At 39.1% G+C, this 17970-nt stretch overlaps 1 protein-coding gene across 2 annotated transcripts in view; it reads left to right on the forward strand.

The window, feature by feature from the left end:
- tdo2 (tryptophan 2,3-dioxygenase) overlaps nucleotides 1-17970 on the forward strand; it is a 22588-nt gene continuing 4618 nt past the window's right edge. Inside the window, exons 1-11 of one of the 2 annotated variants that reach the window (XM_087133020.1) lie at nucleotides 1-197; nucleotides 3064-3151; nucleotides 6780-6877; nucleotides 9600-9823; nucleotides 10525-10658; nucleotides 11528-11665; nucleotides 13027-13137; nucleotides 14329-14436; nucleotides 15376-15487; nucleotides 16083-16220; nucleotides 17291-17381. In XM_087133020.1, coding sequence (XP_086989146.1) covers nucleotides 6849-6877; nucleotides 9600-9823; nucleotides 10525-10658; nucleotides 11528-11665; nucleotides 13027-13137; nucleotides 14329-14436; nucleotides 15376-15487; nucleotides 16083-16220; nucleotides 17291-17381 — 1085 coding nt within the window. In that variant the 5' untranslated portion in view covers nucleotides 1-197; nucleotides 3064-3151; nucleotides 6780-6848. The remainder of the gene's footprint in view (nucleotides 198-3063; nucleotides 3152-6779; nucleotides 6878-9599; nucleotides 9824-10524; nucleotides 10659-11527; nucleotides 11666-13026; nucleotides 13138-14328; nucleotides 14437-15375; nucleotides 15488-16082; nucleotides 16221-17290; nucleotides 17382-17970) is intronic. The other variant, XM_022230653.2, reaches the window with a different exon arrangement.

Raw genomic sequence — 17970 nt, forward strand, 5'->3', positions numbered from 1 at the left:
AACGTTTAAGAGCATATATGTACAGCTAGCTCACATGTCCAGTCCCTATGGTTCAATTCTTCGGCCGGCGCCGGCTCGTTGCGCATATTGAAAGGAACGCTAGCTTTAGTTATAAAGAGGCTTTGCTCTTTGAAGCCTACTCTTCCCTGAATGGCGAAGAAACGTTCCTCATCGATGTACTGACTGCTGTTGTATTGGTGCGTATACACACTTTAATTTCACTCCTTTTGGTTTGTAAACTTCACATTGTTGTCATTTTCAGACCATGAAAACCATAGAGGAAAACTACGGCTGGGCTACACAAAGCGAGAGTTGAGAAATCATTTTTTTTTGGGGGGGGGAGGGTCATCTGGTACTGAAGTCTGTCATGTCTGTGGCTTCAGCAGGCATCAATTAACAACTTGGCAACAAATTATTCAGTTATTTTCATGCGTAAAAGAAGATGTGTTAACAATCAAACGTGTGTGGATTTTGACAACGAAAAGCACTGGTCTTACCTTGATAGAGTAACTTGAGGAAGAGTTGCATATATGCGAACGCCAGTAATTATTCCCTACAGTGACCCGTTAGCCACCCGAAAGCAAAATACATGTGTATGTCCGGTAAAGTTCAGTTTAGGAGGGAAAATACCATGAAGTCGTTAACTGAGAAAACACTTAAATTTTTCAGACCAGTCTCACAGAGTTTGTACACGAGGTTTCAAGTAGCTTCTGTAAATGGAACTCTTTCTGGAACTTGTTTTAGTGGTTTATCAGAGATCAGAAAGTGATAATATTCTGTAAAAGGTCAAGATTATAGCAGGGAAAATTTTCAAAAATTTATTGGAAACTACTTGATTTTTTCAGACTAGTTTTGTCATAGGGTGTGTTCGCAAAGTGTCAGGTGAGGTCTGTGACATGGGAACTCTTTCCTTTTTGAGGGAAAAAGTATGAAAAAGTAGGTCTACTCAGTGGAGCCTTAGTATTCTACTTTTTCAAATTTAAGTATGACCGATCCCATGCAAAATTCGAAAAAGAGGAATACTATCAACCCCCTACATAGTTTACACATTCTCCCAGAACTGTGAGGCACCACACTGTGTGCGAGTAATGCCTCACAGTTCTGGAAGTAGTTGACACAGTAGTTGACGATCCTCTAGTCAGTTTTCTATTTATCGTATCTGGATTCACTCAAAAGATTGTTGTTACGCATGCAGGCCAAAGTTAATGTAGTACAAGTCACAAACTGCTATGAGTGGTGTACATAATGTACATGTACCGTGTACTCCACTGTTTGTGGGCCTAAACTACATGTAAGGGATGAGGAAACTGAGCAAAGAATTCCAGACTTGTGAATCATCCTGATTTAAATTTTTTGAGTGTCATCAACATCCTTGACCCTAGACATCCAATATTTCATAAACCTAATCTTCCTACTTTAGGTGCTGAACCCTTCTTTCTTCACTAGCATCCCCCTCAAATTATCAAGTGTCTCTTGTCAAAGTTAATCATGTTTGCGACACTTTTAAGTTGTGATGGGACAGTAACCCTGACCCTCTAGTGTGTAAAAGTCATATTAAAATTGGGGGGATTGGGGACTGTTCAGAAGGGTAACATGCCAGCCTCTGAGGTACATGTACAGTGCCTGGTTTAATCAGTTGCTTTTTTTATTGAATTTATTTGTTCCGTGCAATGCAAACAATTCTGGAAACCCCTTGCATGTATGTACACGTATATATTTTCTACCGTAGGTGGTGTCCTTGGATTTTTGTCATTTCCTGTATCCTCTTTCCTTTTCCATTATATTGAAATGTGTCCATAGTGTGACAGTGGTGTTCTTTCTAAAAATATGAAGTTTAAACAAAGATATGTAATACAAAATTGCTGCAAACTGCTTGCTGACTACAATGACCTAAAATACAAATCTCAAAATATGGAGGGCCCGACGTTTCGATCCTGGCAGAATCTTTCTCAGAAGCAAAAATCTCAAAATATGGAGGGCATGACATTTCGATCCTAGCAGAATCTTTCTCAAAGGTAAAAATCTCAAAATATGGAGGGCCTGACGTTTCGATCCTAACAAAATCTTTCTCAAAGGTAAAAATCTCAAAATATGGAGGGCCTGACGTTTCGATCCTTGCAGAATCTTTCTCAAAGGTAAAAATCTCAAAATATGGAGGGCCTGACATTTCGATCCTTGCAAAATCTTTCTCAAAGGCATTTGGGATCGAAATGTCAGGCCTTCCATATTTTGAAGTTTAAACAAAGTAGTATTGAGAATTTTGTAATAACACTTTGTTAGACCCTGCTAGGTTCAGTATGGATATGATTAATTCATTTCTACCATGCATGCAATGATTCAAGATCACAGGAGCAGTCATACATGTAGTTGAAGAATCTTTTTCTTATCTAGAACTCTGCTTTAAGAAAACATTCACCTACTAGCATTGCATTAAAATGGCTGTTATTGTGCATGTGTATACAAAATACTACTGGTACCTTTTGTTTGCATGAGCAAGGCAAAACGTGAAAGGCAACAGTGCCCTGCAATACATTGTATGTTTTGTCATAAATTCCACTGTTTGACTGTGGTTTCCTGTTTACATAGCTAAGAATGTTTTGCTGAAAGTTTGGAAGGTACACTTTACTGTATGTACGTATGTGATTTAAACTTTTTTTTTTCCAGCAAGTGCTCACTTTAGTGTTACGCGTGCATTTGCCTCTGTATGTTTCAATTAAAGGAAAGTTGAACAGGTGTTTTCCAACATCATACATACATGTAACTTATTTCGAATGTAGATTACGTTTTGTGAAAGAGTGAATTCCCGCTGAAAACAAAATTACACCCACAGCATGTCCAAGATTGAGCACCTGCAAACCAAGTCTTCATTCATCACCTATGCTTTAGTTGTACATTTGTGAGGCTTTCATTCCCCAACCTATAGGCCTAATGTGCATATAAAAAGTGTGAAATCCCTGGAAATGTCTGTAAATGGCACGGGTAGGCCTACTGTACATATGCAGGTGTCACCCCCAGGTGGTCAATGTGTATGTTGACCTACATTACATTTCCCTGTTCTGACAGATGTTGAGTGAATGTATAACTGGGACACAAATGCAGAAAGCAGCTTATCGCTCCACAGCCTGCGAGACAGTGATCAATCCATTTGTTGGTGATTAAAGGGAGAAGAATTAAATCAACAGCTGTGAACAATGGACTTCATCCGGTAGACCAGAACAGATTACAAGTTAATGTAGATGTTCATGTATATATTATAGGGTTGTTGCAGGAAATTTGCTCACAAATATGTATATTTATTTTGTTCAACTTTCTGCTCCTCTGAAATGTAATAAAATTGTCAGAAATCTCCTTATGGTACTGCAATTGAAAAATGCACATTTTTAAACAATTAAAATTTTCAATATGTTTTCTATTTTGAACAATTTAAAGATGAAATATCACTTGTGGCATTTTTTATCTGTCGCATTCAGCTGCTTGCTGTTTCCCCAAGGACATGAAGGAGAGGTCGTACAGTACATGTAAGATCACGGCCAAGTCATTGCAGAACACAAGCAGCATGTACGTGTACATGTACGTGTATAAGTGTACAACAAGTGCATCACATTTGATAGCCATGATTGACATGTTGAACAGACTGCATGTACATTTACCTGTGTTGAAGGGGTCCATGGTGTTTTGTACACCTGAGGAGGCAAATGGCACTTGAGGCAAAGCCAAGGGTGCCATTTGCCCCCGAGGGTGTACAAAACCCATGGACCCTGTCACTGCTGGCATCAATTGTTTTGTTATACCATGGTCATAGATTTCACTGGAATGATCTTGTATCCGTAATTTATTGCAAGATACGTGTAAATTAAAACACTTTGACAAATTGAAACATGTGAACAGTAAATTAGATCTAGATTTGAAGGAAAATCTTTGATTGTTTTTATGTTTTTTGCAGGAGGGGAGAAATCTAGGATTTATAACAAACTTGTTCACCAGAGAAACTTGTGATCCATAAAAGATTGGGGCTTTGTGTAGTGGTTGAATTTCAAGATATTGTTTGGGTAATTTCATGAGGTTGGGGCACACTTTGTGACTGTGTCCTTGTTACATGGGTAACTTTTATCACCTGTAGAGTACGGTTGGTCATTTACTCTGTAAAAATAACACACATGTCTGTATTCTACCTTGCAAGATGTATAACAATGTCAATGTGGAATTCACATGCTGGGAAATACATGTAGCTGTTCATTTTAGCGGAACCCACGTAACAATGAACACCGTCACAAATTGTGCTCCAACCTCATGGAATGACCCATTTACAAACAAGATCCGTTGAACAGTATGGAAAAGATTGAAGAGTACACATGTTCGTGTACAATGGCATGAGTTTTAAACGGCAATGACATTCACAGCAGAAGCAGTGATCAGAGCATACTTGTGTTCCACAAGCGAAGTAGTACACCGCGGCTATTTACCCTCGTACATGTACCCAAGGTCACACAATTACTACGCAGTCGACGCGACACATCAACTCAATGAAAGATCACTGTGATCCATCATTTTTGTGGCCCGGCAACATCGCCAGTGCGTGCGATGCTTGAATGTTACATGCGTGCTTGTGAGATATCACGTGATCAGTTCATGATCAATAAAAATTCACCATCTATGACCGTGATATAACAAGTATATGTGTACTTGCACATGTACTGGTGTGCAAGTGACTAAAAAAAATGTGAAGAATGTGCATTGTACACTTAAAAAGGCTTTGCCAAAGTTTTTCCATATGTAATGAGTACTTGTTCTTGGATATCCGAAACCCAACCAAAAAGATAGAGACCTGCTTCCATTTGATTTTTTTTTTTAATTTAGTTATTCAATTTTTTTGCCAGAACTAGTGCAAAGTCTGAAAGAACCTCTTGGGGCATTTTGGAAATGAGTGGATTCAGCTTAAAGTTCAGGTTCTCTAGTTCCAGTAGTTTTGAAGCAGAGTTCAAAACCACATGTTCAAGCTCTGACTGGAACCAGCGAAACCGAAGTCTAAGCCATATCGACTCCTTTTGAAAATGCCCTATGATTAGTAAATACAGTGTTTTCATCCATCTCTAAAAATATCAGTAGAAATGCAGTAATACCCAAATACTGTACATGTACATTCATACTGTGCCTATGTTCGAAATAGCTTCCAGCTTACCGGTGCATGTATTTCAATTCCCAGATCAAAACACATCAATGCACTCGGGAGACTTATGCTATATGGTACAGTTAATTGGATGGCATTATTGTTGTCATAGAGGAAGGACAATAGACCTCACCCTCAGCTCTGTCCACCATCAGGGCAAGGCCCTTTCCATTTTCAAAGGCATAGTTTAACCATGAGCAGTTTACATGTATATTCTTTTTGGAAGACAAGATGTACATGTATTGTAATGTAGGTCAACATACACATTGACCACCTGGGGGTGACACATGCATACGTACAGTAGGCCTACCTGTGCCATTTACAGACATTTCCAGGGATTTCAATGTACTCGTGCATACGTGTACATGGTTCACTTTTACAGTACATTCTGATTCTGGAAAATCATTTGTTTGATATTTGTACAGTGTTTCTTATTGCAACCTCAGCACTCTAAGGCCTTATGGGTGGGGTGCAGGTGGCCAGGTGGTTAAAGTTTGTGACTCCTGACCTGAGTGTCAGGGGTTCATGTCCACCAGCTGGCCATAGCTTCAAGTTGCCTGTCTCAGCGTGGGATTGGCACTATACATGTAGCTTGCAATAGACTGGCAGCCCATCCAAGGAGGAGTAGACATACACGATGTACTTTCACTCTCTGTATTCTCAATGTACCATATTTCATGGCTGGGAAGGAACTTGATATCTCAGGCCCTGCCACAGAGCAGTATTTAAAACAAAAACAGGTTGCTGGTTACTGTGTGTGTATACCTTGTAGCAGTCAATTTGTAGTTCAGCTAAGTCTACCAAAACAAACTTCTCATAAAGTTGTGTTGCTTGTACAATGTATGTGTATGAAACCATGGAGGTAGGAGATTTGTGATGATAGTAAGGAAATGTTCAACGGTTGAACCAGTCAGCTGCCCCAGCATACATGTACATTGATCGACAGATTTTGTGAACCCTTCCTTAAAACTGGTCCAGTACACTTTTATGTTCTTGTTCTTGTTCAAACCACCAATGTGACAGGTGACAGGCTCAGAGACCAATCAGAGTGTGTGAACCATCTTTGGTACTGTTTGAATCAGTGTTTTGTGTGGATGACTGTTGAGACAGCTAGTCATTAATCACTGGCACCGTCCCAGTGCATTTTTTGGATTTGTTTGTTATTGTATTTTAAGGCATGATTTTACCAGAAATTTGTCTTCACTGGTTTCCTTTGGCATAGAGCATGCACGTTCAACATACAGTACATGTATGCACTTGAAACAGTCCTTTAGGTTCAGGCATAACCGGGAACTGACCTGGAGACTACAATCAACTCATAGAGAGAGGGTGTCATTTCGGGAGCGGAGTCTGCTCGGACGGGGCATGATTTTACCCAAAATTTTTCTTTACAGGTTTCCTTTGGCATAGAGCATGCACATGCAACATATGCGCTTGAAGGCATTAACGAATGTCTCACTCCTTAACATATTGTTAACAACCACATCATTTCGAAATGGTTTGCTGTTAAATGTCCCTGCACACCATGTGTATTTCACTCCATCACTGACTCTGCAAAGCTAAAGAAGTCATAATAAATAATATTTGTTGTTTTTTCACCCTGTCTCTACAGAGAATCATCTGAGTTGATAAGTTTGACCACTGATCTTCACAGGACGTATCACAGCTTGAAGACTGCACCATGAGCTGTCCGTTCATGTCAGGAGAAAGGTTGGCTTGAAACCCCCCATGTAATACACGCATGACTTGCTAAACCAATTTTTACTTTTTTATGGTTTTCTGGTAATTTTTTTTATAATTCCAATTAAAATTACATCCTCTGACAATACACCAAGGCACATTTGCTCATAACCATTTCTCTGTAGATGTCATTGAACTGTTCATCTTTTTTACATATTTATATATCAAAAGTTGCGTCTATCAGTTTGTACACAGTTTTTCTTCCTGTATGTTATCTGAGAATAATCTTGAAAGATTTGTGTGGAAGATGAAATTCCCAAATATGTCAGATTTAACCTTTAAAATTTTTGGTAGATTTTAGTGTCATTCTGCACAAGGGAATGTAAAACTCAGCACTGAAAAGTGAAGTCCGAAAATGGATCAAAATTTATTGTAGCCCTAAACCCAATTGGTACATTACCATCATAAGTAAGTCAATGTTTGACGTGCTGTACATGTGGATAGCAGGGTTGGTCAAATTAAATCACCTTGATTTGAATTACCAATTTAAATTGTGATTTAAATCAAATGATTATTTAAAAAAACACTGATTTAAATCAACATTTTAAAATATTTATTTAAAAGGCAAAACTGTTGCAACTTTATATTTGTTTCAGCCGATTTATGACTTTTTCTAGGTTTGTCACATTTGAAATGGCAAATAACCTTTTGTGAGCCTTTCAGTTCCAACTATTGATAAGAAACATGCAAACATATGTTGCACATGGTCTGGGTTGGCAGGATTTTTCGGTTCTGTTCAATCCACCAGTTGTTACTGGTATTTAAATCAGCTGTTTAGATTCGGTGGGTGAAGATCATGGAAGGATTTAAAATCTTGATTTCATTTTATTTCATTCCATTTCAAAATTTCCACTTCTGAGTTTAACATGGTAAAGTATCAGTCTATCTTTCATCTCTACAACTGCGCATGTACATGTGTTTTATTGAGATTGGAAATGTTGGTCATTGTACAGTTGAACCAAAATGAGTAATAACACGTTCTTAATAAATGAAAGGAGCTACAACCAAACAAGACTGGTTTTTGCACACATTAGAGCAAGGTAAAATACCAGCATTTTGTCACTCACTGGTCAAATTACTGGTACACCTGTACATGTATCAGTACAGTAGAGTTCCCTGTAAATAAATTCCTGTGAACTCTAGTTTGTCAAATCTCCAAGCCGTGTTTAAAATGTGGCACTTTACCCTTAGAACCTGTCTGAAGGAAATGTCTTCTCTGTACATGTAGGTGTTTTAGTGCACGCATGCTATCCATTTACTTGATTTAAAGTTCTTGATTTAAATACAAATTTTTTAATTTTTAATGAATGAAATAAAAGAAAATTAACCCACCTACAAGTAAGTTTGTTTGCTTTGCAATAGATAATTAAGCTGACTAGTCCGATCATAAAAACAAAAAAAACTTGATTTAAGTTTTAGAAATCTGATTTAGTTTTTAAAAATCCACTAAAAAAATCGAAAAAGAAAAATCCAGTAAAAAACTTGCCAACATGTACATGTAACTTCTCGTTGAGAGGAAGGACAGATTGAAGTAAGCTATTTGCACATTATCCCTAACCCCTAGGCTCCTGCACTAGAAAGCATACTGAACCTCACAAAATCCAACAAGTTCATGTACTTGTTTATGTACTTGTACATGCAGGTTACTGTACCAAACCTGATAAACTCCAACAGAATGAGCCCGTTGGAGTTTGAGTGATATGGTATGGATGGGTCTATGCAGTATAGGATGACTTGCACTGAACAGTACCAAACCTGACAAAATCAAGCATAGTCCAACAAACGGTGCAGCAAGCCAGACACTGCACACAGTGACCTGTGTGTGTCCAAACTCACAGAATCCAACACCATCTCCCTGGGCCTTTCACCCCAAGTCACACAAAATTCAACAAGTTCCTCAAGTACAGTACTAAACCTGTCAAAACCTCACAAAACCTGCCCTTAGAGTATGGCAGGTTTTGGGTCAGTAGGGTTAAACAAAATTGCAGGTCAAGGTTGTGTCCATTTTGTAAAAATACAATGTCAGTCTTTATGCATAGTTGAATACATGTACTTCTTGAAACCATTCAGTTTTGTGTGGCAACAGTTATGAAGGACTCAGTAGCAAATACAAGTCCTGTTAAGGGCAGTGATGACGTGTACAGATTTGATGGTTAGAAATAAGGACTAAATGGTTGTGGGGAAAGGATTGGATTTGTCTGTAAGGAAATGTGTGTGGCAGTGGTCTCATAGATCTACATGTACTTCACCAGTAATTTTGTTTTGAATGGAAGTTTATACTCTTATGATGGTAGAGTGATTTACATGTTGGCAATTCCATCTTCACGGACATTACGTTTGCATGCAACTTCCAAGTCTCAATTGATAAACAAATTAACTTGCGGTAGAATAAAACAGTCTATTTGCATTTATGCTTGCAAAAAAAAAATTGCTATTTGCGGAGCATAACAGATTGTGCAAGAAGCGCCATCTACTGGCAGTGCTGTTCAATGTTAGAATGGTTCCTGTCCCTGTATTATTTTCCTCTTTCTTACTGGGAATAAATTACAGTGTGTATGAAATGGGGGCAGGAACCATGCAGTTTATTTCATGCTGTATTATACTGCCCATTTGTTTTACATTGGAGGGTGGAACGCTCTTATTCCTCACCATTTACTCTTATGGGGTGCTTTTTGCATTGCTGGTTTGACAGACTTGAAGATACCATCTCCAGCAGTAACAACGGCAGTGATGGGTGCGACGGCGGAGGCGGTGATGCCATCCAAAGGGCAGCAGGCCCCAGCAAGGAGGACAACCCTGCCCTGCATTACCACAAGTACCTGCAGCTGGAGAAAGTGCTGAGCTCGCAGCAGCTGGAGTCGGAGCGACAGGGTTGCAAAGTTCATGATGAACACTTGTTTATTGTCATACACCAGGGTAAGTGCTTAAAAGCCACAGTGGATCATTCATTCATGTACTCTGCCAGGATTTTGAAAGCAAGCTGTCTTTAAATTTTTTGAAAGAAAAGATCCAATCTGTGTGTTTCTATGTTCCATATTGTAAATCATGCAATCTTGTTCAACCACAAGAAAATCTTCAACTTGCAATGTCTGTTTGGCCTGAATAATTAGCCTGAAATGACTGTACAAGCTTTTTTGTAAAGTCAGACATACACATAGAAGTGTTTCTCACTGGACTGACTTCTTGGCAAAGATGCCTCTTTTTTGGGTGCATTGAAACAGGTTTGCATTTCATTAATCACTGGCTTTACTGTTGCCTTTCATTGTTTCTTTTCTGTTCTCATTATTCGGTTAACAAAGACTTGTACGTCATTGTTCAGGGTTTTTATCGTTAAGTTCCGTTCCCTGAATTTTTGTCGTATAACAAGAATAACAAAGCCTGTTTTAAACAAATTTGAAAATACAGTAAAGGAATTTATTGTTTAATTTTCCAGTAGAAATGCAAAATTAGAAATATTGGAAAAAAATCAACCAAAGAATGCAGAGAAGATCAAACCTTGAACAGCTACATGTATACCAATAATAAAACATTTTTGGTTTCAATTTTGCTTATTTAAGAATGTCCATGTTTCACATTTTTCATTGCATGAATTCATTTTTCGGTCCTGCACAATGCAGTTTATGAGCTGTGGTTCAAACAGATTCTGTACGAGATCGACTCGGTCCGCAGTCTGCTCAGCCAAGTGCCGTTTGATGAGAGGAAGCAACTCATCATTAACCAACGCATGGGTCGTGTTGTGACCATCATGAAGGTAAGATCTTCCACATTGTGGCTGTCATCACCTTGATCCATTCTTGTGGTAGTCCAAGCCTTCCCTTTCCAGCCATGGTCAGAACTTTAGGGTGCATGGCAGTGTTGTACATGTAATAATGACTTGAAGGAGTGCATGCCCTAATGGAAGCCATTAGTAAGTGGCTGTAGTCATTTTCCAAAGATTTGTATGTTATATCCAGCCTAATTACAGCCCTTGAAATTACACCTCAATGTTCTAATTAACCTTCTTTTCAGTATCCATTTTGCTAACCTAATCTGTATTTTGGAGCCTTTTTGTTTTAATGCTAATGCAAATTTGCATGTATACATGAGCAAAACTGTGATGTCATCCCAGGCACTGAATCTCAATTTTGCATTGATTTGTGCACAAAAGTCATGGAATTTGTTACATTTTTTGGTCGTAAATTTCCTTTCCTTTCACAATTATTGTTGTGTAAGTATATAGCAATAAGCCAGTGAGCAGCTCTTTCTTTTTACAAATGTTTTTGTAAAAGAGCAAAATTTGTCGTCAATATTAACTTGAACATAAAACCTGTAAGATGCACAGAGTTTTCTTTGATTTATATCACAGCAACAGCACCCTCACTTGTCCAGAAAAGTTTAGACAATTGTAACATTTTAAAGTGCACTTTTCAGTACGCTTAGCTCCAAAAAGATTTCAAACAGTTTTTATCCATTGAAGAGAAGAGAGAGACACAGTGACACCCGTGCACAGAACAGTGTAAGAAAAAAATCATTGCATTGATCTTTATCTTGATAGGAATATAAGCCATGTCGTGTTACAGCATCCAATTCACACCTTAGTGGCCTGGGAATGAACCCTCAAGTCTTCTTCTTTTCATTAAGGTGGTGGTGGAACAGATTCATGTCTTGGAAACCATGACACCCATGGACTTCCTGGAGTTCCGCACCTACCTGGCCCCAGCCTCAGGCTTTGAGAGTCAACAGTTCCGGGTCCTTGAAAACAGGCTTGGAATAAAACCAGTAAGTGTAATTCTGAGACATTGAAGCAAAAAATGGTTGTTCCTGTGGATTGATTTTCAATAATAAAGTCTAATTTGTTGATTTGATTTTCTTCAACTGTTGAGGATTTATGCATGTTTTTAATCTAGCATCACTGTGGTATATTTTACCTGCATCTTTTTTCATGAAAGCGGTGTCGTAAAGTCTGGAAAATCATCATTACTGAGCGTTGTAAAGAAAGTGAATGGTTGAGATACTTCTGCCTGTATCTTAGGAATGTCGTTGGACTTGGAACTTGCCTTTCTTTGGTCAAGTTTGTGGGAACTTTCCACCTGAGATGAGAACAGGATTTCATCTTGTGACTTATCCATCTGTCTTTTGATTCATTGTGAATGATCTTGCACTGGCGCATTGCGAAATGGACATTGAAATAGAACACGTAGAAATATGGAACATCAACAGTAAAAATGGCAGGTAGATTTTTGGTAAAAAGTTTTGCGTAGTTGAAGCGACTGAATTGTATGCAAACTACAATAAAAAACAATAAAATGGTTCTTAAAAAACATGAGCGATTGACTGACTGACCATGCCGATCCATGCCGAGTCATTGGCATGCATACACTTCACACAGGCACAGTATATGTGTGCATTACACGTTTGGTGGTCACAGTGTCGCTGGTTCCCACTACCACTTTGTGTGTTGTGTGCACAGAATTGTGGATACCAGTGTACAGGTTACACAGCTTACTGTATTGCTGTTTGCTGGTTTGGGAACCAGCCTACTCTTTCCATCATATTGCATGTATGTGGCCATAGAATGTCATTTTCGGACTGGAAATTGGGTACCAGTACTTTTGAACTGGACCATGGAGAATGGGCTGTTAAGAAATCCTAGATGAAACCCTGGATGGGATGAATTAAGCCCGTCCCTCTTGCTGTGAGGGAACTTTACTTCCTGAGTGTTCTCAAGTGGAAGAGTCCTTTTGAGCAGAATGCCTTTAATCAACCAAATGTTGTTTGTAAAAAGCATTGATGCATGTGATATGATGGACAAAAACTGCCGTATTAAACTCAAGTCTGTGGAGATTGTCCTCTAAATACTTTGCTCAATCATGCACATTTTATTTAGTTTTATTAGCTGAGCTGGCAACTTCAATTTTCTGCATGATTACAGTTGTATAGATAATTGCTGTTTAGTTGAAAACAAAACCAAACAATCTAAATATGATGTTCATTAGAGGTTGCCATTTATAACCTTAATTGTAATGGAGTTGGCTGCAGGCTTGGAAATAAAACCTTTGGTATAATTAACGGGGAGATGTTTCAAGGAACATCTTGGCAAGGTTTCAGGTTGTTAAATTGGTGCTCCATTTCTGGCACAGGAGTGGCGTGTGAAATACTCAAAGAGGAACTACGAGCACGCCCACAAGGGTGAACTTCTGGCAGAGATCAAACGAGCGGAGGTTGACCCCTCACTTCTGTCTATTGTTCAGGTAAAAAGTACATTTCATTTAAGGTTGTGTAATGAATGCCCAGTTGGGGCTTGAGTAAGGAGCAGGGTTTTGAGCTGAGACACAAGGCTCTAACAGTGTAACAGTATAACAGGCTCTAGTGTAAAGGGACCTAAAGAGAGAGAAATGGACCTTATTCATGAGTTGGCCATATTTAAATTGAAAGTGCTATAAAGTCCTATTTTTTTGGAACTTGAATGCATCAATGAAAGAATGACATGAAATTTCTAGTCAAACTAGAACCTATCTCTAGTCTGATGAATTATTTCATGTTTGTGATCAATCAAAATTTTAGTGTTTGATGCCAAATTTGGACAGAATTGAAAGGGAGGCTTGGAATCCACATGAATTTTAGAATAGTTTGGTACCATCCCATTCAACAGTTAACAATATGTAAAACAGATTCAGTGAATAAGATCACAAATGGCTTGCTCAGAAATGAGATTCATTACAGGTTTTTACAGGTTTTCAGATCAAAATTTCCCCAGCGTGTTTTACACTTCAGGCTGAAGCCTATATATATGGGGCATTTGTGGTGTCCCTGTTACACCTGAACTGAAATTTGATATGGACTTCAAACTGTATTTATTTGTTTAGCAGATAATTTGCTTTATCACGTAAACACTCTTGGAAATTAAAGAATGTGTTTTAAACTTACAAATCATCCGTTAAAAGTGACAGGGACACTAAACAACGTAAATGTGGATATACCACAAAGATAAAGAATAACCCATGTACGTGTGTCTAATATGAAATACATGTACATGTGATTGTTTTTTCCTTTGTACTATACTGATGTTAGCATGTTTTTGGTTTACACGGATGACGCCACTCTTTGTTATACTAATTTGCTTTCCTATGGTGTTCAGTGGACTGTGGGCCCCTCCACTGGTTTCATAGGAAAGTGCATGTGTAGATTGCTGTAAATGAAGATTGCTGTCATTCGGTACGTACATGTAGGCCTATTTATTAACAAGGAATTCATTGAAAATAAAATGGTCCACAATCTTGTTTTTGAAAGGTTGTTTCAGGTGCAAAGTAGCAATTAAACCACAAGGGAATGATTTGTTTGGTCCAAAGCATCAGGACCTGACTGACAGTCGCAGTCCTATCATCACGGTGATTGCGTATGACCAGCATTTTGTATATACCTATTTTAAAAAAAATCCACAGCAATGGCTGGAGAGAACACCTGGCCTGGAGACCAGCGGCTTCAACTTCTGGGCAAAGTTTGAGGCTGCCGCGAATGAGATGATGAGGGACATCCTGAAGGATATTGAGGTTAGAATTTCTTGCAGTTTCTCAGCGGTTTCACGCCTCCATGTCGCGTGATACATGTATTGTGTCTTCAAAATACCCTGATTTTATTTCACATTATCTGGCACTGGAGTTTTCGCATATGGACCAAACGTCTTTTGACAAAACCCTCACTCTAAAGACAGGAAAACTTTCCATGAAATTATGTCTGTTATATGATATGCTGCCATTCAGCCAAAGCTTGAGTTGTAAACTGGTTTTCAATGGCTGTAATGAGGGTGTATAAATTCAATTCACCTTGCATCAGAAATTCTAAACAATACAGCTGTGTTGGCTGACTTTCTAATGTCTTGGCATGCAAGTGAAGTAATTAGGAGGTGGTTGGGGGCAGAAATTACTGGGTTTTCGTGTCTACTTTATGCAGAATTCCTGTTATTTTCTTCGAGGAGCAGTGTTCTGGGGTGGTACGATCAAGAAGTTTCATTTGAGTGCTTTCATTTGTATTTGCTGTACAGTTGACCTTGATTTCAATTCAATATGGCCGACTTGTGATTAAGGCCAAAACAGGCAACGTGGAATACAATGTACCACCAAGAAGTTGCCACAGAGTGGCCATTTTCCAAGTTAATGGTTTGTAGAAACATGACTGCCAGTTGTTGCGAGTTGCATTTGAACATGCATATTATATGTAGACAACTAGGGAAAATTTTTGATTGATGGGGACATTCCATGCTGTCACTAGAAATAAGGAAAGATTTATTTAAACCGCAACTCAAACACACTTAGAAATCTCCTTCTCTGACAAAAATGGGAAATAAGTCAGGTTCCCTGCGGGTAGCCAGCGAATTAGAATTTGTTGACTGTTTCCCACAATGCACTGCAAAGAGTGGCCCTTCTGTAGCAACCTCTTGATGGCGCTCTGTGTTGTGAATCGCCTGCATTGTTTTCCATTCTGCCCACCAGGAGATTGAGGATGGACATGAAAAAGAAGCCATGATGCAGGAGCACAACATAGCCAAGGAGAGCTTTTCATCAGTCTTTGATGTCGAAAAGCATAAAGCTATGCTGAGCAGGGGTGAGTCCTGCTCAACTCAAAACCTGTGTGGTTACAAATGTACATTGAGTCCTCAACACAGTTTACGGGTAGAGATTTGTAGAATTTGTTCCTCCTAGGGCTTTCGTACTGAAATACACGTATTGCTCTCAATATTTAGATAAAGCCAAAATGTTGTGCTTAGCATGGCTAGATTTCCTTCCTTAGTAAAGGTACTTGTGGGCTCATTTTCTCATGAGAGTCTTTGTTATCTTTGGGTACTTTGCTGTGGATACATGTACATTATTTTGTGTTGAGTTTCAAACTCTCTGTAGTATGTGCTGAAAGATCAAGGTGTCAGTCTCAATATCATGAGCAGTGGGAGACACTACTGAGAACTCGTGTTCAAATCAGGCAAATGTTGCCCAGTTATTTCCTCATTATATTTGCCCCAAAATATTGCACATATTGGTCATAGTTTCATTAGTGGGATGAACCATACATGTAATCTCCAATAAACACAGCACAGTGTATAGATTATTTAATCTTCTCCACATTTCAATCAGAAATGTGCCACTGTCAATTTTTTTTCAGGGGGGAGGGGCAAGCTTCTAATTTGTGTTTTGTGTTTATTTAGGAGACAGACGGTTCTCCCACAAGGCACTCCAGGGTGCACTCTTGATATCCCTGTATCGTGAGGAGTCTCGTTTCAGCCAGCCATTTCAGTTTCTGACCCTGCTGATGGATCTAGACTCCCTCCTGATGAAATGGCGACGTGAGTAACTCAATTTAGCAGGCATTGTATTCAAGCAAATCGGTTGCAGGATGTAATGTACATGGGTGTGGCAGATCTCCCTCATTGAACAGGGGCCAATTTCATAGAGCTGCTTAAGCACAGAATTTGCTTAAGCGAGAAAATCTTGACAACAAAGGTTACCAGCTCAAAATATGTGATTGTTATGCTAACCAAAAGACAGATGAATACCATTCCAAAACAATTTACATCACATGGAGTTTTGGTTGGTAACCAGATTTGTCAAGCAAGGTTTTTTATGCTTAAGCAAATTTTGTGTTTAAGCAGCTCTATGAAATTGGCCCCTGTTGGGGAGCACAGGGGGTCACTTGTGTCATTACTGCTTTGTGACGTCAGCGTCTGGCTTTGGCATTTTGCTGCTTGGTATTCCCAGTTGCAGTTTAGATGCCATCTTTGTCACAGCTTGCCACCTTAGGCAGTCCATGCCCATATTTTCTCAGTCGTTGGTTGGCTGCATTAAAGTGGCATTTGATGAAGCCCTTGGCTTTGGCCTGCCCTGCCTCCTGGGGATTCTGGAAGTTTTCAGAGGAGAATCTGTTTGCAGTCTGCACTCTTCAGCGACAGCAACATGCACACGTGTTTTTCCCCATTGACTGTCTAGCACACACAGAGGTTAAACTTGAGGTTAAGATTGTTGTGTGAAGATGTGTACATCATATATGGTATTATTAAACATAGAAACCAAAAGTTGTGTATTATTTCCAGGGGTTAGTAACTTAGAGGAGCAAGATTCCAAATTTGAGTACCTTGATTTCCCATGCTCCAAACATTTGACCAAACAAAATTTAATACAAAAATGTACTTTGTGGAATTCTGTTTAAACTCTCAGCAAGTCTGAAGATTAAAACATCCTGTGCTTTTAAGTTTGTATGTTTCTCAACTCTGACATCTGGAAGTGATCACCTTCAACATTACACACATTCATCATAACTGTGGAATATCTCGAACTTTCAGATTGACCAGTAAAAAACTGACAGTAAGAGATTTGTGCGATGCTTTTGCTAGTTGCAATTCTGTTCTGCTTTATTCAGTGAATCATGTCCAGCTGGTGCAGAGGATGATTGGTGGCAGGCCGGGTACCGGTGGCTCCTCCGGTTACTTGTACTTGAAAGCCACAGCCAGGTTGGTAACCAATTAGCCAAATACGTTCTACCATTTACCATCTGACCAATCCCGGAATTTAGCTTCATGCATATTCACTCAAAAATAAATTATTTGTAGGTGTGTTACTTGCGAACTTCTGAACAGGAAGTGTATGTACTGTGCTGGGCTACATTCAACCATTATCAGATTGTGCTCAATACTTCCTAAATGCTCATCTAATCAAAGTTAGTTATTTCCAGGGCTCACAGAATCGGTAGTCCGACGTCACGGGACAACCAATATTTTGTCAGACAACCAAATGTTCCAGGCTGCCAGCCTGATGGGCAAGCACCTGTTTTCGGCAACACATTTGTTGCGTTGCATTTCAGTCCCGGCATTTTAGACATTTCAGCACCGTGTACAGAAAAAAGATCACAAGAAATGACCACAAAAAAGATTGACATCCTAACCTTGATGTTGCAGGACTGTACTTGTTGGGGCAGGTGCACCGTGGTACGTCCGGTCAAATTGTGCACCGTGGTACACGTACATCCGGTTGAATCGTGCACCATGGTTGAATTGTTGGCATGAACAACGCAGCAGCCACAGCCATGTCTATATTTAGTCA

The sequence above is a fragment of the Acanthaster planci genome, linkage group LG02 (genome assembly GCF_054643075.1).
Source record: "Acanthaster planci isolate LZ-2023a linkage group LG02, COTS_SCS, whole genome shotgun sequence".
Classification (NCBI taxonomy): domain Eukaryota; kingdom Metazoa; phylum Echinodermata; class Asteroidea; order Valvatida; family Acanthasteridae; genus Acanthaster; species Acanthaster planci.